This window comes from Geotrypetes seraphini, chromosome 1 (assembly GCF_902459505.1).
Source record: "Geotrypetes seraphini chromosome 1, aGeoSer1.1, whole genome shotgun sequence".
NCBI classification, from domain to species: Eukaryota; Metazoa; Chordata; class Amphibia; order Gymnophiona; family Dermophiidae; genus Geotrypetes; species Geotrypetes seraphini.
In genome coordinates, this window is record NC_047084.1 from 461,765,238 (window position 1) to 461,786,551 (window position 21,314).

Below are 21,314 nucleotides of genomic sequence, written 5' to 3' on the forward strand. Positions count from 1 at the left end.
CTTCCCTTTCCCCCTCAACTGGGTGCATCAGTAGCATTTCTCTTCCCATCCCCCCCTCACACACACGTAGGCAGATTCGCTACAGACAGGTCAGCGACGGAGGGAAGCTTACAACTTGCTGCTCTTGCTTGCTTCAGGCCTTCCTCGTTGCCGGGTCCTGTTTTCATGGAAACAGAAAATAGGCAGGACCCGGCAGCTAGAAAGGCCCGAAACAAGCAAGAGCAGCAAGTTGTAAGCTTCCCTCCGTCACTGACCTATCTCCCACATGCTCTGGGGCTCTAATGGTACCACTGTCCATGCCAGCTTCCCTTCTCTTCCCTACTGCCCACCTCAGGACGTAACTTCCGGTTTTGGAGGGAAGAGAAGGGAAGCCGGAATACACAGTGGTACGGTTAGGGCCCCAGAGCACGGGTTCAAGTTGCTTGCTGCCATTTAAAAAAAAAAAGTCTGGCGGGAGTCAAACACTGAACTTTCGCCGGCTCTTCAGGCTGTGCCAAGTCAGCTCGGGGAATCTCCAAGCCGGTGAGAGGGTTTTTTAAATGTTGAGCAGCAGCGGCAGCAGGATTCACGACAGATGACAGCTGGGCACTCACCTAAATTAGCCAGGCAGAGCCCGGGTAAAAGGCGCTAGGGAGAACACTGCTTAAGGTAATGCTGCCAAACCTTGGTACACCGCAATAGGCCACACTTTCATTTATAAGTACCTTGCTTCTATGTCACTTGCAGAATCTCTTCCTTCACACTACAGTTCTCCCCCAAAATTTGTGGGGTTTCTGTTCCAAATGCGGTTTTGGAGCGGATTGGAGGCAGGAGAGGGCAGCTGGGGTGGTGGCAGGTGAGGAAAATCGGGTACACGATCTTTCACGGTATTTTCCGACCGCCTCTTCCGGGAACTAGTCTGGCTACACCAATAAGGAGCTGCTTTAACATGCTATCTGGCGTGTCAAAGCAACTCCTGATTGGTGTAGGCTGACTTTAGTTCCTGGAAGAGGCGGTCAGAAAATACCGCGAAAGACTGAGTCCGCAATTCGCAAACCGTGAATTTGTGGGGGTGTACTGTATATGAAGTCAGACATATTACTATGTCCCTGGTCATGCTGGTCATCCCAGTGTTCTATGCGTACGTTCTATGCCTACCGCCATTGTGCCAGTTATCTCCATGTGCCAATCCTCACATTACTATAGCCACCTGCTGCACATCTTGATATTCCTCAGGGATGCCTTTCAGGCACAAATTACAGCACCGAGTTCTATTTTCTAAGTCCTCCAGCTTTTCCCAGATCTCTGTATCATTAGTCTGGACAGCTGTTCGCATGTCCACCAAGTCTTCTGCCACCTCATCCACTCAGGCCTCCAGTTCATTCTGGCAGCAACCTAGTTCCTGCAATTCCTGTTTTATATCCGACTTAATAGATACAGAAGACATTCTAAATTCAGCCATCATTTCCACAAAGCCCTGTATGACCTCCAATCGCTGCTCACTGTCTTTCTCACCGTCTCCATCATTTATCAGCTCCACACAGTTCCCCAGTTCTGTGGCCGCCGCCATCTTTGATATACTCGGGGGACTGTGTTTCTCTGTATTCGCTCCAGTTCTGCCGCTAGCTAGCCAGTATGCCTCCAAGTTCTGTTGTGTGGTCATTCTCTCTTCAGAGTTAAGGAGACCCCCAAATTAAAGGGAATGCTGCACTATTAAGGGTGCTTTTGATGAATTCACCATGGCCCCAGTGGAGCTTCACTCCTTCGCGTCCTACCACATCAGCAATGCCACTTCCTCCCCAAGCACTGGAGACTCTTAAATCAAGCCAGTGGCACCCAATATACAGTATTCCACTAAACCACATTTTTTTTCCATCCCCAACTGCACTTCTTGGAACTTGAGGGCTTTCCCTTTCCATTCATTACTTGGGGTCAATAATCATTAGCAATGCAGGGTTTATGCTTTACTTCTTTACCATAATGTCCTGTTTTCTTGCATCAAGCTTTTTATTAGCAGGAATGGGAATGTCCCTGGATGATGGCACTGTAAAGAATTAAAACATTGTGGGCCTGATTCCAAGTGGTACCTGGACTGAGGATGCCTAGCCAAGTTCCAAGCGGAACTCAAAATTAATTAGGTTAATTGACATGGTAATAGAGTTAGTTTGGTAATTAACCACGCCATTAAAAAATAATAATAATTAAGAATTCCGTACAGAACTCTGAGATGCACCTACTGGCACCTAGGCCCAAATTCTGTAACCAGCGCCTAAAGTTAGGCACCTATTTCAGAGGCACCCATCTAAATTGAATAACAAGCTCAATTAAGCTTTTTAATCAGAACAGATTGAAACATAAGCACCTCTCAAGAACACGTGATTCTGTAAAAAGGCGCCTCTAAAAATTTAGGCGGCCTTCAAACAAAAAGGCGCTATGCATGTTAGGCATGGGCGTGGCTACATGTTAGGCGCTTTGTTGCAGAATCACTGCTCTTAAGCAAGTTTCATTATAATATTTGATATAATCGCAGTATCCAAATCCAGTGTGATTTATTTACTCAGCTAGGTGCCTAACTTTTAGTTGTGCCTAGAGCTGGCCTATTTCGTGATTCATTAAACAGCACTCAATTTTACTTGAATCGCGCTGAACAGTGCCTAATTAGGTGCCTAACTTTTGGGCGCTTCTTATAGAATTTGCCCTCTAATGACACCTACCTGAAGAGTGGGCATGGTCGGGGAGCCGAGAATAGGCATGGTATGACGCAGGCGCTGGTAGATTAGGCCAGGAAAATTCTGGCTTAAAATACCAGCGCCCAACGTTACGATGACTACCTAAGTTGAGGACACCATTCTGTAAACAGCGCCAAGCAGCTGACTGACAACCATGCCAAGCGGCGCCTAGAGGATAGGCACTGTTTATAGAATCAGCCCCTGTCCCGAGTGTTACTCTGATACAAAAGAGAGTTTCCAGCAGATGAAACTCTAAACACCAGGCCTTCAGACATCGAAAGTGAGAGGTGTAACCAATTCCCACTCTGTGCTACACAACCTGCAACTGTCTGTTTTACCATTTTTTTTCTTTGCAGGCAGTCCACCATTCTCTCTGTAGCACATTATCTTGTGCTGCAATTTGCTATCTTTATGGGCAAGTTCACCTTTCTCAGACTATTTCCATGCCAAATTTTGATCGATTGCCAATCTAACTTTATATTTCCTGCTGTATTTGCTCCATAGCTACTCTATTCTCTTTGCTTGCTAATTTAATTCTATACATTTTCCCCCTATGGGGAATACGTTCCTTCTTTTCATGTGGGCCTAGTGACCTTGGTGAAAAGAAATTGCCTGTAGTGATTTCTGTTAGGACTTGGCTGATCTTACATATCATACTTTTGGTGTCAAGTTTAACTCAGGTAGCCTTTCCTTCTCCTTGACATCAGCATACACGGACAAGGAACTCAATCGCCTGGTCTCTTGAGAATTTCACTTTACCTTACTGAGCCTCAACTCTGGTTCTGTTTATGTTATTAATGCTCACAGATGACAGAGTGCCCACATTTATTTTCAACTGAGTTTTCCTTTTTTTAAAAAAAAATAATTTTTATTGATAGTGCAGCCATGACCTTTAACTGAACGGTTCTAGTCACGCTACACCAAGCAAACTAGCTTGTGTTTGGATTTCAGCATATTCATTGTCTCCTAATGAAGGCACCTTTTCATGCCAAAACTAAAATTGATACACTGGTTTTAAAGCCATCTCTCTTGCCTTCCTTTTGTTTCTTCTATTATACTAAGGCAAGACTCTGTCTTTTTGTTGTCTGTTTATGTTATCACCTGGGACACTCCCATTCCCTCTGAATATGATTTTGGCCCTGCAGTTTTCACTACCTGCAGCAGCAGATCCCCCCAGTGCTTTCTGCTTCCTCTTACCGTGCTAGGAAGCTGCAGCCCTCCAGCATCCATGAAGCCCAGCATATCATCGTTGATGCTCGACTCCAGGCTAATGATCTCATCAATTACATCATCAATCTGTGCCAGCAAAGAGCAAAGGAGAAAGAAAGTCAGAGCATGAAGTAGCTACAAATCAGTCTCATCCCCTACAGGAGATACATATCAGTACTCCAAAGACACCAAAAACAAAGAGGCTGCTCTCTTAAAAGTTGTCTAGAGTACAAAAAAATCCTCCACACACACTTATAGGCCTTACCTCCTTCTCTGAGCTGGAGCCAATATTCAGCATGGCCATAGGGCTGTTGAGGCCACTGCCAGATCCTTGGGGTACAGCAGGCTTGGGAGCAGAGGCTGCCTGTGGAGAGTGGACCCCAGCGAGGGCCTGGGTGGCTCGTTTGTTACCCATGGTGGTAGATAGGTACTCTTTCACCTGCTGCCTCTGGGCCTGCTGGATGTGATACTTAGTTGGATTTTCCAGGTGCGTCTGGACCTGCAAGAAAGGATAAGCAAGCCCAGGAATGAAAGAGCCACTCCTGGCACTGTCTACATAGTTCAATAACACTATTATTATCCCACTACATTCCTCCTTAGTATAAGTGTAGAATGGTTTCTTGCAGGTAAGAGATGTTCTTTTAACCCTTTCCAGAAGATGGAACACCTTTTCAGAAGGGGTGATGCAATCAGGATTGTAAAGGCGTAGCACAATCCTTTGTGATATTGCTCTTGTGCAATCAATGCTTCTTAACACCCACTTCCCTTAAAAAGGGACAGGATTTGCTACACCCCCTCCTCACCTTCAGAACTTCCACAGGCACTTGTGCAGCAGCCGGACGAACACCGGGAGTCACGCTAATGGCTGCTGTGGCAGGGCCTGCAGCCGCAGCCTTCTCGGCCAGAAACTGGGCGGCTTGCTGCTGCTCCCTTCGCTCCTGTTCCTGGGCCTGGGCGCGCATCAGCTGCTGGCGCAGCAACACCCGAGAAGACATGGCGGAGTGAGGCACCTGCACTGTGGGGTGCGCTGGAGCTACCTTCTCTGTGGGCAGGCTGTGGAACAAGCACAGGACAAGACAAGACATTAAGACACATAGCTGTCCCTTTAAGGCCACCGTGTTCATAATTCCAGACTTCATTCCTTTCATCTAGCTGCCTCCTATGCCTGGAATAAATTACCCGAGTTTGTCCGCCAAGCTCTTTCCCTTGTTTAAAAGCAGACTGAAAACCCACCTTTTTGATATAGCTTTCAATCCTTAACCCTACTCCTCTGCCCTCCAACGCAGCCAGCTGATTAACCGTTCCCCTTTAACTGTATCCATGACATCTTGTTTATCTTTGGGAAGCAGAGCTGAGATTATGATGTTATAATGCCTCCTTCCACCAATAAAAGACAACCTCATCAGTGATGTCACAATGGCTTGATTGTCCTGTAACTGAGTTTGTCTGCCAAGCCCCTTCCCTTGTTTAAAAGCAGACTGAAAACCCACCTTTTTGATATAGCTTTCAATCCTTAACCCTACTCCTCTGCCCTCCAACCCAGCCCTCTGATTAACCGTTCCCCTTAACTGTATCCATGACATCCTGTTTGTCTGTCTTGTCTTTTTAGATTGTAAGCTCTTTCGAGCACTGACTGTCTTCTTTGTGCCTCTGTACAGTGCTATGTACATCTGGTAGCATTATAGAAATAATTAGTAGCAGTAGTAATAATAGTAATCTATAGGGCCTTCAGGGTCCAGGACCTCACTATTAACATTTCTTCTCCCACCTCAGCACACCCTTCCAGCCCTAACTCTCTAGAATTCTAGATGATCTCCTAGGGTCCCATTTGGCCCTATCTTTATGTGCATCAGTGCAATGTGGGCATGGGGCTCGGATGGTGATCTGCTCTAAAGCTAGCCCTGCTATTTTACTGTTTAATTATAAAACAGGGCTTTTCCAATTTCTTTATGGTAAAGGGTGCTCTTTGAAGGGAGGGCCACATCAGATTCTTATAGCAGATGTATATATACCCAGAATGGGTGTGGAGGACACAAGATGGCTGAATATAATTCCTGTGTGAAATATAATGAGTGAAGAAGCTTCATTTCTTCACTATGTATGGATTTTCCCAAAAAGTTCAGTTTATTATTATTAATTTTAAAAAACAATTTTATTAAACTTTTCCAAAACTAAGGGCATATTTTCAAAGCACTATGAAACTTTGTAAGTCTAAGTGCTTTGAAAATGAGCCCCTAATAGTAACCTACTATATAACCAACAAAAGTGCAGCTTTTTAGAATGGTGTCTTCACTCCTCACTCCCTCCTGAGGAAGGGAGAGTGAAAATGTGAAGAGAAATGCCTTCTGGATATAGTAAGAAACGTAATCTTCAACTTCCCCCCCCCCACTACTACTACTATTTATCACTTATATGACGCTGAAAGGCGTAAGCAGCGCTGTACATTTTGACATTTAATAGACGGTCCCTGCTCAGAAGAGCTTACAATCTAACTTGGACAGACAGACAGGACATATAGGGTTGGGGATGCAGAACCCAAGGTGAGAGGAGTTATGAGTTGAAAGCATTCTCAAAGAGGTGGGCTTTTAACTGGGCCTTGAACACTGCCTGAAACTTCAGCCATGTCCCCCTCCTCTTCTGAGAAAGGGCTCCAGGCTGTATCTCCCCAGACTAGCGTCTCCCCTTCCTTTCCTAACCTCCTCCTTACCTCTCAATTCAGCATCTTCTCCATCCACTCTACCTTTTCCCAGAACTGGGCCAAAGTAGCAAACTGACTCAACATCATTGGCTGGATCAAGGGATTGTGGCGCCCTGAGCCAACTTTTGTATGGCCATCCTCCACACACACCCCATTCTAACACCTCAGTGCCTAAATGTAAATGCCATATGCATTCTAACTACAGAATAACTTACACACATGAGTGTAAGGTTCACAGGTTTCCTGTAGGATTTGCTGTATTGCTTGTGTGGTGTGGGGGGGGTATGTTATAAAAACATAAGAATAGCACCATCAAGCCCAGAAGCCCGTTCTCACGGTGGCCAATCCAGGTCACTAGTACCTGGCCAAAACCCAGTGGCTTCCCCCATGTCTTTCTCAATAACATACTATGGACTTTTCCTCTAGGAAACTGTTCAAACTTTTCTTAAAACCAGCTACTCTATCTGTTCTTACCACAACCTCCGGCAACCAATGGCGTACCAAGGGGGGGGGGGCGGGGGGGGCGGTGCGCACCGGGTGCCAGCCCTAAGGGGGTGCTCCCGGCCTTGCCGTTCAGTCCCCCCCACCACCCCCAAAGGACCGCTCGCCCCACTGACCTTCCTGCACCACCTGTGAAGCAGCCCGCAGCAGGATCGCGAAGTCAGCGTCAGCGATCCCTGCGCTGCTTAGGCGCTGCTTCCTGCGCTGCGATCCAGCCCCTCCTCTGACGTCAGAGGAGGGGCGGGACCGTGGCGCAGGAAGCAGCGCAGGGATCGCTGACGTTGACTTCGCGATCCTGCTGCGGCTGCTTCATAGGTGGTACGGGGAGGCCAGGGGGGCGAGCGGTCCTTCGGGGTGGGTCGGGGCATCAGGCCTTCAGGGTGGGGCGGGCGGGCAGGCAGGCAGGCTTTCAAGGGGGGAGGGGGTGACAGGCAGGCAGGCAGGCCTTCAAGGGGGGGACAGGCCTTCGGGGGGGGGGTGCAGACCTTCAAGGGGTGCAGGCCTTCAAGGGGGGTCAGGCAGGCCTTCAGGGGGGGTGCAGGCCTTCGGGGGGGGTGTAGGCCTTTGGGGGAGTGCAGACCTTCAAGGGGGTGCAGGCCTTCAAGGGGGGGGGACAGGCCTACAAGGGGGGGACAGGCCTTCAAGGGGGGGACAGGCCTTCGGGGGGGTGCAGACCTTCAAGGGAGTGCAGGCCTTCAAGAGGGAGACAGGCCTTCAAGGGGGGGAAAGGCAGGCAGGCAGGCCTTCAAGGGGGGGACAGGCCTACAGGGGGGGACAGGCCTACAAGGGGGTGGGACAGGCCTTCAAGGGGGGGACAGGCCTTCGGGGGGGTGCAGACCTTCAAGGGAGTGCAGGCCTTCGGGGGGGGGTGCAGGCCTTCAAGGGGGGGAAAGGCAGGCAGGCAGGCCTTCAAGGGGGGACAGGCCTACAAGGGGGGGGAGAAGCTACAAGGGGCTGGGACAGGCCTTCAAGTGGGGGACAGGCCTTCGGGGGGGTGCAGGCCTTCGGGGGGTGCAGACCTTCAAGGGGGGGGACAGGCAGGCAGGCCTTCAAGGGGGGGACAGATCTAGAAGGGGATGGGACAGGCCTCCAAGGGGGGTGCAGGCCTTCAAGGGGGGACAGGCAGACCTTTAAGGGGGGACAGGCCTTTGGGGGGGACCATGATTTAGAAGTACACGGAGGGAAGGGGGTGTTCAAAGAGACGTGCATATGCCAAACTTTGGGGGGGGGGAAGAAATAATGGGTCTGAAAATAGAGGAGAGGGAGAGAGATGATGGACCATGGGATTTAGGGAGGGAAGGAACAGAAAGGAAGAGAAATTGGACACAAGGGATGGTGTGGAGGAGGGATAGAGATACTGGATAGGAGGGTAATTAGGAAAAGAAAGGGAGAGATGGTGGACTCTGGGATGGTGGGGAAGGAGGGAGAGATGCCGGATGAAAGGGTATTTAAGAAAAGGTGGATCTGTGGAGGGAGATGAAAAAAAGGAAAGATACCAGACTTCCTGGGAAGGGAAGGGAAATGGAAAGGGAGGACAGAGTTGGCAGATGGATGGTTAGCATGCAGAAAGAAGGAGACCCTGGCAAGCAAGTTATCAGAAGAAAACCAGAGCCTTGGACCAACAAGATTTTAAATATAACCAGACAACAAAAGGTAGAAAAATTAATTTTATTTTCTGTTTTGTGATTATAATATGTCAGATTTGAAATGTGTATCCTGCCAGAGCTGGTGTTGGACTGCAAACGTGAGCTAGGATTTAACAGAGAGGAAAAGTCCTTTTTGTTTCTTTATTTTATTTACACCACAGCGCCAGTGTGGTTAGGAGAAGCCAAAGGGGGTGAAAAAGCTATAAAACCCATCAGGAGTTTTGAAAAAAATCACCCAACTGGGCAGGAAAATCGAATTGAAAAACCAATTCAATAGGGCTGAATCGAATCAAAAATTTTTTTCCTGTATCTGGCAGCATTAGTTTGCGCTACTGTCTTAGACTTTAGGATCTGGGATTGGGGAGAGATGGCATCCTCAGTACTTTATAATGCAAGTGAAATGAGGATTTGGTCAGACTTTTGAAGGGTCTGCAGAAAAAAAATATTGTATAGGCCGGGGACATGAGACAGCAGGAAATGGGAACTTTTCTTCCTTCTATTTTTGTGAATGGAAAGGCTGAGGATGTCAGAGAGTTCAGTTAAAATATGTGCTTTATAAGAAAATATAATAATGTGTTTTATAAAGTTTATAGCATAGCTGGCCTACCCAGTGAGGTGTTCCTAGTGGTGATGGTGGCAGCGTGTCAATGTGTTGAGAGGAAGAGGTGGTCTGGAAAATTCTGCTGAGCAAACTCCGGGCCCATTTCCACCCCCCAGTTTGTCCACTCCACTCAACTGGTTCACACACTGAGTGGGTCTTTGGGTGTTGTTTTGGGATCTCTTCCAGTGGTTTATCTCCTTCTGGTCCAAGGAAGGAAACTTTGTTATCCTTAGCATTGACCTACAGAATATGTTTGTAACAGCACTGCTTGTGTGGCATTAGGCTATGTAGTGATCGAAAGAAAAAAACAGACCTTTGCACATTTTTGCACTATATGGTGGGTGTATGAGGAGATTCACATTTCCTGCACAGCTAAGTCAATGTGAAGTTACCTTGTGCTGTATTTGACATCTAGCAAGGTCTCTGTTTGAAAGGAAAGATCTAAACTTAAAAATGAAGTGGCCAGAAGTTATGGTAAAAGCAGATAGTGTAGCTGGTTTTAAGAAAGATTTGGACAAATTCCTGGAGGAAAAGTCCATAATCTGTTATTAAGACATGGGGGAAGTGTCTGCTTGCCCTGGATCGGTAGTATGGAATGTTGCTACTCTTTGGGTTTTGACCAGGTATTAGTGTCCTGGATTGGCTACCATGAGAATGGGCTACTGGGCATGATGGACCATTGGTCTGACCCAGTTAGGCTATTCTTATGTTATGTTCTCATCTGTAGGGGCCTTTGTTTTCACTTCTTATTTTAATGTATTTTTTTTCTGGGAACTTATCAGTGTTTTTTATAATGGGAACAAAAATGGAAGAGAATTAATGTGTGTGGGATGAGGGGGTAACTAATTTCTTCAGCTAAATAATTCAATCCACTTCAAACAGACATAGGAGAACTCACGCACCATTCACACACCCTCCAACCAAAAACGTCAAAAGAAAAAACTGTTCGACAACCTCTTAGCCATTCGAGCTGCAACACTCGACCCCCAACTCTACAACCAATTGACATCGACCACAGACTGCAAAACCTTCAAAAAGAAATAAAAACCCTTCTATTCAAAAAACACATAAAACCGAACTAACACAATCAGAACTGTCCCAAGCATCACCTGCAACTACTCCATATGTACTTCTGATGTCATGACAATTCAGACATAATTTATGTTATGTTATGTTATGTTTGGAATATAAGAAAATTTTCACTGCCTGTTTCTATTCTGACCATTTATTCTGTTTCATGGTCATTACAAAAAATATTTTTTTACATAGGGGGGGGTGTCAAAAAATGATGGGCCCCGGGTGCCACATACCCTAGGTACGCCACTGCCGGCAACACGTTCCCGAGCTTAACTATTCTCCGAGTGAAAAAATATTTGCTCCTATTGGTTTTAAAAATATTTCCCTGTAACTTCATTGAGTATCCCCTAGTCTTTGTAATTTCTGACGGAGTGAAAAATCGATCCACTTGATGTAGTAAGTTTCGATCTTATGATATTTTGCACTGTTTTCTGTATTTCTGGTTTTAAATTTTCTTCTGTTTATGCTTTTTTTTTTCTCCAATAAAAGCGTTAATTATAAATGTGGAACCCATTCTTTCTGTCCATGGCAAACAAACTAAGGAGTGGCATTAAATGCTGAACTCCCCAAAGGTATCGGCCTATTAGCCTGCTCATATTATGCTCTAAATAACATTTTGTACAATTTGGGAAGTACCGTATTTTCACGTAGATAACGCGCACCCGTGTAAAACGTGCACACGGGTATAGCGCGGGGGAAACCGAAATATATGTTAAAAAAATTTTGTATACCGCGCATGCTGCCCGACTCTCCCGTCGCCGCCCGACTTTCCTTTCACCCGCCCCGACTCTCCTCTCCCCCTTGAAGTCCTGTCTCCACCCTGAAAGCCTGATGCCCCCCCCCGACGTCCGATTCACCCCCCCCCCCCGCAGGACCGCTCGCACCCCCACCCCGAAGGACCGCTCGCACGCACCCGCACCCTCACCCTGAAGGACCGCTCGCACCCTCTTGGCGGTCTCGCCCTTTCTCTGACATCAAGCCCTCTTGCCCCACCGACTCCCCGACTCCCCGACACGATCGGGGCAAGAGGGAGCTCAAGCCCTCTTGCCCCAGCCAACCGCGGCACCCCCGACATGATCGGGGCAAGAGGGAGCTCAAGCCTTCTTGCCCCCCCCCCCCGACTCCCCAACATGATCTGGGCAAAAGGGAGCCCAAGCCCTCTTGCCCCACCGACTCCCCAACTCCCTGACAATATCGGGCCAGGAGGGAGCCCAAGCCCATCTGGCTCTGGCAAGCCCCCCCCCCGCTAGTTGTTCGGGCCAGGAGGGAGCCCAAGTCCTCCTGGCCCTGGCGACCCCCTCCCCGCTAGTTGTTCGGGCCAGGAGGAAGCCCAAACCCTCCTGGCTACGGCGACCCCCTACCCCCCACCCCGCACTACATTACGGGCAGGAGGGATCCCAGGCCCTCCTGCCCTCGATGCAAACCCCCCTCCCCCCAACGACCGCCCCCCCCCAAGAACCTCCGACCGCCCCCCCCAGCCGACCCCCACGACCCCCCTGGCCGACCCCCACGACACCCCCACCCCCCTTTCCCGTACCTTTGTGTAGTTGGCCGGACAGACGGGAGCCAAACCCGCCTGTCCGGCAGGCAGCCAACGACGGAATGAGGCCGGATTGGCCCATCCGTCCCAAAGCTCCGCCTACTGGTGGGGCCTAAGGCAACTGGGCCAATCAGAATAGGCCCGGGAGCCTTAGGTCCCTTCTGGGGGCGGGGCCTTGGACACATGGTCGGGTTGGGCCCATGTGCCTCAGGCCCCGCCCCCAGGAGGGACCTAAGGCTCCCGGGCCTATTCTGATTGGCCCAGGCACCTTAGGCCCCACCAGTAGGCGGAGCTTTGGGACGGATGGGCCAATCCGGCCTCATTCCGTCGTTGGCTGCCTGCCGGACAGGCGGGTTTGGCTCCCATCTGTCCGGCCAACTACACAAAGGTACGGGGAAGGGGGATGGGGGTGTCGTGGGGGTCAGCCAGGGGGGTCGCAGGACGGCTGGGGGGGCGGTCGTTGGGGGGATGGGAGGGATGGGTGTTTGCGTCGAGAGCAGGAGGGCCTGGGATCCCTCCTGCCCGTAATGTAGTGCGGGGTGGGGGTAGGGGGTCGCCGTGGCCAGGAGGATTTGGGCTCCTTCCTGGCCTTAACAACTAGCGGGGGGGGGGGGTCGCCAGGGCTAGGAGGACTTGGGCTCCCTCCTGGCCCGATATTGTCGGGGAGTTGGGGAGTCGGCGGGGCAAGAGGGCTTGGGCTCCCTTTTGCCCCAATCGTGTCGGGGAGTCGGGGGGGCAAGAGGGCTTGAGCTCCCTCTTGCCCCGATCGTGTCGGGGGTGCCGCGGTTGTTTGGGGCAAGAGGGCTTGAGCTCCCTCTTGCCCCAATCGTGTCGGGGAGTCGGCGGTGCAAGAGGGCTTGACATCAGAGAAAGGGCGGGACCGCTGGAAGAGGAAGCAGCGCAGGCGCAGGGCTCACAGAAGGGCCGGGACCGCCAAGAGGAAGCAGCAGGACACCGGTAGGAGCTTCTACATGATGGGGGGGGGGGTCGGGAGGCTGTGGGGGTGCGAGCGGTCCTTCAGGCTGGGGGTGCGGGTGGGAGTGCGTGCAAGCGGTCCTTCGGGGGGGGTGCGGGTGCGTGCGAGCGGTTCTTCGGGGTGGGGGTGTGAGCGGTCCTGCGGGGGGGTGAATAGGACGTGGGGGGGGGGGGGAACTATGTAAAAAAAATTTTGTACAACGCACTCACGCGTATAACGCGCAAGGTTATGCACGGTTTGTAAAAATCGTGTATAACGCGCGCGTTATATGCGTGAAAATACGGTAACTAAAGAAGGGAAGGTCAATGTGAATATGTGAGCACAGACATGAGTGGACATGTCAGGTTTTATTTGCGTAACAAGATTCAGTGAACTGTTTACAAATACAACAAGACTTTCACATTTCCTTCACTGTTCATTTTATATTTACAACAGGTTCCACAGGCTTTATTTCCAGTAGATGCATTATCTTCCCTTCCTGGCCTTTCGGCACCCCGAGACCTGCCTGTCTCTTGCCACTGCCTTCTGTCCTGTTTCTGAGGATGACACAGCAGAATCTCAACAAAGAGAGGGGAAGAAATGGCCTCCCCACTTCTGTGCCTGATCCTGTTTACCCGTCCTAAAATCTTCTGACACTGTGGTCAAGCTGAGCCCTCCCCCACCCCATCTAGAATAAAAGCAAAACAACTGCAGCCCATTCTTGGGTATCTTCTGCTTGCTGCATTAAAATTTCATACAGACTGCTCCCTCTCCATTCCTGAAACAAAAATTTAAAAAAAAAAACCCCTAAACAAAGAGAAAGAACTAGAGCCAAGAAAAGCAACAGCCTGGGCGCTTTTAAACAAGATGGTTGTGCAGCTGTAATAAAAAGGTGCTTTCTGTTGGTGTCAGGTCAAAAGCGCGCCGGGATAAAGGCGCGCGCAGACAATTGAGCGCAGCGCGGAGGCGCGCACCACAGAAAATTACTGTTTTTAGGGCTCCAACGGGGGGGCATGGGGGGAACCCCCCCACTTTACTTTATAGAGATTGCGCCGCGTTGTGGGGGCGTTGTGGGGGGTTGTAACCCCCCACATTTTACTGAAAACTTCACTTTTTCCCTGTTTTTAGGGAAAAAGTTAAGTTTACAGTAAAATGTGGAGGGTTACAACCCCCCACAACGTCGGCGCGATCTCTATTAAGTAAACTGTGGGGGCTCCTCAACAAAACCCCCCCCCGTCGGAGCCCCTAAAAACTGTAATTTTCTTCGGCGCGCGCCTCCATCTTGCGCTCAGTTGTCGGCGCGCGCCTTTGTCTTTCGCGGGGTTGTCTATGAACCCTTTCTGTTGACTAACCTAGCTCAAAATAAGGCACTGTTCTTTTGTAAAAATTTTCACCCTCTACATTTTCCACATTTTGCTACTCTTAATTATTTTCAGAGCGCTACCAGACGTACTCAGCGCTGTACAGAGTCACAAAGAAGATAGACCCTGCTCAAAAGAGCTTGCAATCTAAACAGAGAAGAAAGACAAAAAAGATGCCAGGGTGGAGATATCGTTAGGGGGGATGGTTAATCTGCTGGCTAGGGTGGTGGTGAGCAGCGGGGAGTAGGGTTATGGATTGAAGGCTAAATCAAAAGGTGGGTTTTCAGTCTGCTTTTAAACAAGATAAGGGAAGGGGAGTGACGGACGAACTCAGGTAGTTTATTCCAGGCATAGGGGGCAGCTAGATAAAAGGAGTGAAGTCTGGGCTTGGCCATGGAAGGAGAAGGAGAAAGATAAAAGCAGCTTATCTGAAGAAAGGCGTTCTCGGAGAGGCATATAAGGAGAGATACAGAGGGGCTGCAGCATGAAGTTTTGATTTCAACGCAAAATCTTAATTCAATGCGATTTACAAGTACTAGTAAAATTGGAGTAAAAAAAAGAAAAAAAACACATTCCTCAAACAAGACAATTCAAACACCTGTGTACCAGACAAATACAAAAAGGAAAAATAAAAAAAGGATTAAATGCAATTTGTAAATCAAATCAAAAAAGGCAAGGTAATGAAACAAAAGGAGGGGGGGAAAGGTTACCCACTCAATTTTCACTTATCGACCTTACTATTACTCTAACGAGTATCCTGGGGGATATAAAATAAGCCAGCTTTTCAGGAGACTTTTGAACTTGCCAAGTCATTTTTCTTCCCTTATATTAGTTGGGAGTGAATTCCAGATTTGGGGGGCCGTGATGGAAAAGATCGTGTCTCTCCTAGAATAGATGACTGTTAATGAGGGGACGAGGAGGAGTGATTTCTCTTCCGATCTTAAAGATTTTATAGGAGTATAAGGGATTAAGAGTCTTTCTAAAAAATGCAGGAGCTTTGTTCGTTAAAATTTTGTGTGAAAGTAATGCTATTTTATATGTGATTCTATGGTTAACAGGTAACCAATGATTTTCCTTCAGAAGGGGAGTCACATGGTCGAATTTTTTCCTTTTAGTAATTATTTTTATTGCCGTATTTTGTAAGATTTGTAGTCTGTGTATTTCTTTTAGAGTTATTCCCTTATAGGTTAGTAATAGGTGCTTGAACTGTACATGGAGATGGATAGGGAGCCAGTGAAGTGATTTGAGGAGGGGGTAAGGTGAGTGTAGCAAGGTTGGCAGTAGATAAGTCATGCAGCTGAGCTTTTGCACCGATTGCAAGGGGGAGAGGCGGTTCAGTGGGATACCTGCAGTAATCTAAGTGTGAGGTTATGAGAGTGTGGACAAGGGTTTGGGTAGTGTGCTCAGAGAGGAAGGGGCAAATTTACTATCTGAAGAGTACAATTCAGAATGCATTAAAGTAGGACTTTGTTTTACTGTTCTACACAACATACTCTACGCGTCCAATGTGAATAAACAATTACAGAAATAGTCAGAAAGTAAAAAAATAATAAACCAAAAAAAATCTCAATTGCATTAAGCTCTCACACCTCCATCTTTGTTGAAAGCACCTTCCGGAGCAATAACAGCAATAAATCATTTACGAGAATGTCTACCACCTTTGCACAGTGAAATGAGGCAGGTTTTGACCAAATTTCTTCTAGAATCGCTGAGGCTCCTTCAGGTTGGCTGGGGATCATCTGTGGCATGAAGTCTCCAAATCTCCAATACATTTGCTATTACACTCAGGCCTAGCTTTTAATGCAAACACTCTGCAGCACATCATGTGGCGTTTCTTCAGGAGTAGCTTCCTTTTTGCCATCCTCCCACACAGGCCGTGTCTGTGGAATAATCTTGAAACTGTTGTAACAGTCAGCATTTCTCCCCAGCCTGAGCCAGAGACCTCTGCAGTTCTTTTAAAGCTATCTTAGGCCTCACACTTTTTCTTAAGCAACGACTACTTAGACAAATGGCCTGACTGAAACAATGTCTGGTTTTGGAGGGACGGTATGAATGAGCCGGTTTCCATTTTAAAACGATGGACCTGACAGTGCCCCTACGGATATTCAAGCACATTAAGTTTTCCAACAATTTTCCTCTACTTTGTCCCTTTGAATAACTTTATCCTGGAATTCATTGGAAGCTCTGTATTCAGCATGTTTAGATTTTTGCTTAGGATTCACTTCACACAAAAGAAACAGCTCAATTCCTCCTTCTGGAGTATCTGAATCAGTTCAATTACTGTGATTGGACTCAGGACAGCTCTATTTAATTAATTAGGTACCTTGCTCAGACAGTTTTTATAAACAGAGCTAATTTGGGATTTCTATGACTAAGGGTGTGAAGCCTTACACAAGCAAAGAAAGATTAGGTTCTTACCTCGATAATCTTCTTTCTAATGGTCCTGAACGCTAGGGTCTTGTACCAGAACCATCAAGTTACTTGCAGAAAATTGCCAATCATGTTTTCCAATTGCATCATCTTTCTTTTTTTTTTTCCTGAGAGACAAAAAATTCTTCCAATCCAGAATGATTCTCAGGCAGAAGGCAGGCAAAGCTCATACACAGGGCAGGGCTTCAGGACCACTAACACATCTACAAGAAAGATTACCGAGGTAAGAACCTAATCTTTCTTTCTAGTACAGGGGTGGGCAAATGTTTTGACTCGTGGGCCACAACTGGGTTCTTAAATTTGCCAGAGGGACCGGGTGATTGTGGGAAGGGACCGGGGCGGGTCTGATGTACCGCAGAATGATGATGGTAAGAGAAAGGGCTAAGGCAGAAAGAAAGAAAAAGCCCCCCCCAAAAGGGCAGACTGTTGTCTCTGGTTTCTGCTTTCATCTTCTTTTCACCCTCTCCAGCGTCTGCCCTCTCTGTCTCTTCAATCCAGCATCTGCCTCTCCCATCCACTGTCTGCCCTCTCCCTCTTCCGTATGGTATTTGTCTTCTTTCTATGCCCCTCTTCCGTTTCCATCCAGCCTGTGCCCCCTCTCTCCTTTTTACATGGTTCATTCCAGCTTCACTGCTCCCTTCATTTTTATCTCTCCTACACCAGATCTAGCATCTTTGTCCCTTTCTCCTTATTTCTCTGCTGACCCCTTTCCCAGCAATCTCTCTCTACTTTCTCATTCCTGTCTCTCCCCTTTCTTTCATCTGATCTTTCCATTCCACCCAGACCCTTTACCTTCCTCTAATCTCCCTGCCAGCTATTTCCTTCCTTTTTTCCTCCTCCTCTGTCCAGTAGTACCCCTTCCTCCCCTATCCAACAGTAACTCTCTTCCCTTCTCCCCTCCCAGCAGCATCTCTCCTTCTCCCTCCCTCCAGGTCCAATAGCAGCCCTCCCTTTATCGGGCAGCTTCCGAGCCTCCAACAGTGGCTTCCTCCCCTTTCCTCCGCTCCTCTCCCAGCAGCTCTCAGTAATTGCCTGCAGCAGCAATTCACTTAGGCAGCCTTGGGTCCATTGATGGGTCACGCCACCTCTGAGGAAAGAAGAAGTTGCATCATCAGAGGCGGGCTGCAACTCAGCAAAAGCCCCAAGGCTGCCTAAGTGAATCACTGCACTGGCAAGTACCGAAAGCTGCTGGGAGGGGAGTGGAGGGGAGAAAGCCACTGTTGGAGGCTCCCCCTGATCTCACCAGCCCTGTACGGACTGGCAGGAAATTTCAGCGCGCTGATCTTGCCAGCCCTGCACGGACCGGCAGGAAATTTTCAGCGGGCCGGATTAAAACAGTCAACGGGCCAGATACGGCCTGTGGGCCATAGTTTGCCAATGTTTGTTCTAGTGCAATGTATCTAGTGGTACTGAATACTAGGGACATACCAAAGCAGTCCCCAGAGTCTAGGGTGAGCCCGCTGTGCCTGTCTTTAAGATGGAGACCCTGAAAACGGCTTCTTTCCAGCTGCTACATCCACCCTATAGAACTTGGTAAAGATATGAAGGGTAGTCCATAAAGCTGCTCTACAAACCTCCTCAGGAGATAATCCTGGGTCTCCGCCTATGAGGCAGCAACTCCTCTAGTGGAGTATGCATTCAGTGTGATCAGTGGTTGTTTATCACATCCTGCATACATGGTAGAAATGGCCATTTTAATCCATCTGGAAATCAAGACTTTAGACTCCTTTTCTTGGCATGACTGGCAAAAACAAAAAGATGATACGAAAGGCAAAACTTGGTAACTTCGAGGTACTGAAGAAGCACTCACTTGACAACCAGCAGTTCAAATAAGAATTCCACATAAGGCTCACAAAATCCAGTGTGAAGCCTTGTACTGGGGTCTCTCCGACCCCGACAGGGACCCCCTGCTCATCCTCTTGGGCTCCACACCCCCACATGACTGCACTTGGCCATGGCCCCCATATGACTGCGCTTGGCCAATACAGATTCGGAGGTTCCTGGAAGATCCCCAGTCCTGGAAGACTTGGAGACTGAACTTGAGGCTCCGGCCCCTTCTCCATGCGCTCTGTCGCACGCAGGACATGGATGCTCCTTGGCCAGCCAGCTAATGCAAATCTGCCATGATATAGGGATAAAAAGATCTGAGGAGTACATCCCAGTTTTGAGGCAGATTGAAGCAAAAGTAAAAAAATCATTTAAAATCCAAGATGGCCACCGCCAGAAAAATTACACTACAAATGGCTTGTGAAGACCTCCCTGAAGGAAATAAATCACAGGGAAATTGATTTTGGAAGAGGGGGGTCAGAAACCCTCAAAATCAATTTTTAGAGAGCCCTGATTTTCCCCATAGGCGTCAATGGCCTTACTCACTGTGCCATGTGGTGCCTACCTGCCTCAGCATAGTATTTCAGCTGGAATGAAGGGAGAAGAAATCTGCTTCACAGATTCTTTGGACGAACCTGGTCTTTTTGCTACCAGTTGGACTGAACCTCAACACCCAGAAAACCACCCCGCAAAATAGGGGAGGACCACATAGCCGGCTCACTCTTAGTTCTGGCTGAGCCAGGAAGGAGCCCACACAGCCTCTGTTCAAGCTCCCGACTGAATCAGGGATGCGAACAGCTACACACGGGACAGCTCCTGAGCTCTAAAAAAATAACAGCAGGCTGGCTATCTAGGTGATCTTGCTAGCAGCAGACTTCCATTGTGTAAAGTCTGTGTCATCTCCCACACAGAGGTCCCACCATAGTAACATAGTAAATGATGGCAGATAAAGACTTGAATGGTCCATCCATACACTCTATAATTTAATGATTTAATTTAAATTGTTCTTTTTCTTAGATATTTCTGGGCCAGAAACCCAGAGCTCTGCCAGGTATTGTGCATCTACTGGAGTCTCTCCGTCGAAGCTCACTTAAGCTCATCTAAACAATCCCAGCCCATCCTTAACTGGGAACCTCCAGGAACGAAGCCTCCAAATATCACCAAGTAAAAATACCCAAAAATAATAAAACCACAGAGCAGATCAAAAACACTTCTGAGCAACTTGCTTGCGGAAAACAAACTGAGGGGGCAGAAGCAGCTCCCAGGGAAGGAGGTGGAGTTGGAAAACATAATTGACTGTTTTCTGCAAGCAATTTGTTGTTTCAGATGCAAGACCCTAGCATTCAAGACCACTAGACTCATTGCACTAAAAGACTTTTGGGTTTCTTATTATTAATTATTTTCTGAATATTTCTGTAATTGTTCTTTCACGTTGCAAGCATAAAGACTCCCACTTTAATACATTCTAAATTTTTTCTAAACAGCAGAATGTGAAAAATATACAAGAATGTCAAGACTTTGGAAGGCACTGCAAAACAGACGTTCTTTTGTTGATTAATCTAGCTGTAACAGTTGCTTCCAGCTCAGAAAATCAGTTCCACCGCTGCCAAAGTATCTAGGCAGGTGTATTAGGTCAGCTCTCAAAAGCAACATCACTCCAGTGGGATTAACAAGGTACTGGCTAGCAGGAAGAGATCACACGGGAGTCAAGCTATATCCCCTTTTATTACTCCCCCTTGCCCCTACTCATGACAGGGTGGGTATGCAAGATTGTGCTGCTGGGGCAGTTGAACTAAGGAAGTATTCTTGTTGCAGCTTTGAGGTACTCAAAACAGTAAACTCTGAGAGGGAGGAGAGTTAAAAGTATCAATGATAAACTGCACAATGGAAGAGAGGTGGGAGTGAGCTGACCCTGGAGAACTGCACCTGCCGCTATCTCAGCTCAAGGACATTTATGGTATGCCAGGAGTACTGCAGGAGGGAAAACAAGGACAGAGACTGAGCCTAGGACATCATAGGTTATACCACTAGTGATAGTGTAGCCCTACGCTATTTGGGAAGAGAGCTCAGGAAGAGGGATGGATGGCGGGTGAATGTGTAAGTGTACAGCTGGCCCAGTTAGTCAAATGGCGAGAGCTGGGTAAGTCCCAAAGGCAGTTGCCTCTTTTTCTCTGACACTTTCAGCCTCCCAAATCTCCTGCTTCTTCCTTTCACACATTCCTTCCATCTCCCTTCCTCCTCAGGCCAAAAACAACAACAAAAAACTGAACAAGCTTTCTAAGAACAAGTGCAATAATTTCAGTCACCAGAAAATTTTAATTGAAAATATTCCAGCCTAGGGTTACCAGACGTCCAGATTTCCCCGAGAACATATTCGGGGATCCGGACGGCATTTCAAAACTCAGCACTTCGTTCGGGTTTTGAAAAGCTTTTGGCAACGAGCAACATCAGTACGGCATTTGCACAAGGACGGATACAATGCTGTGACGTCACACGCATCACACAGGCACATGAGTGAATGCCGTCCGACATCACTCGTTGCTTGTGCAGGTTGAGGGGGCGGGCCTGGGGACAGGACAGGACAGCCAGAATGGGGCGGGCCTGAGGGCAGGGCCATGGGTCCGGATTTTCCATTTGGAAAATCTGGTAACCCTATTCCAGCCCCTAACCAAGAATGGCTCACTGCACTTGCACCCCTCTACTGGATCCCTAAAAATGTTCTGACTTATCAAAATTGCTCCCTCCAGGCCAGTGGTTCCCA

The 21,314-nt window shown here is 48.1% G+C and overlaps 1 protein-coding gene across 3 annotated transcripts in view; it reads right to left on the reverse strand.

Moving 5' to 3' along the window:
- TFE3 (transcription factor binding to IGHM enhancer 3) overlaps positions 1 to 21,314 on the reverse strand; it is a 101,876-nt gene that overhangs the window by 25,580 nt on the left and 54,982 nt on the right. For all 3 annotated transcript variants that reach the window (XM_033923001.1, XM_033923004.1, XM_033923002.1), the window contains exons 3-5: positions 4,721 to 4,970; positions 4,183 to 4,416; positions 3,906 to 4,004 (exon numbers count right to left, since the gene is read on the reverse strand). In XM_033923001.1, the coding sequence (XP_033778892.1) occupies positions 3,906 to 4,004; positions 4,183 to 4,416; positions 4,721 to 4,970 (583 nt within the window). The remainder of the gene's footprint in view (positions 1 to 3,905; positions 4,005 to 4,182; positions 4,417 to 4,720; positions 4,971 to 21,314) is intronic.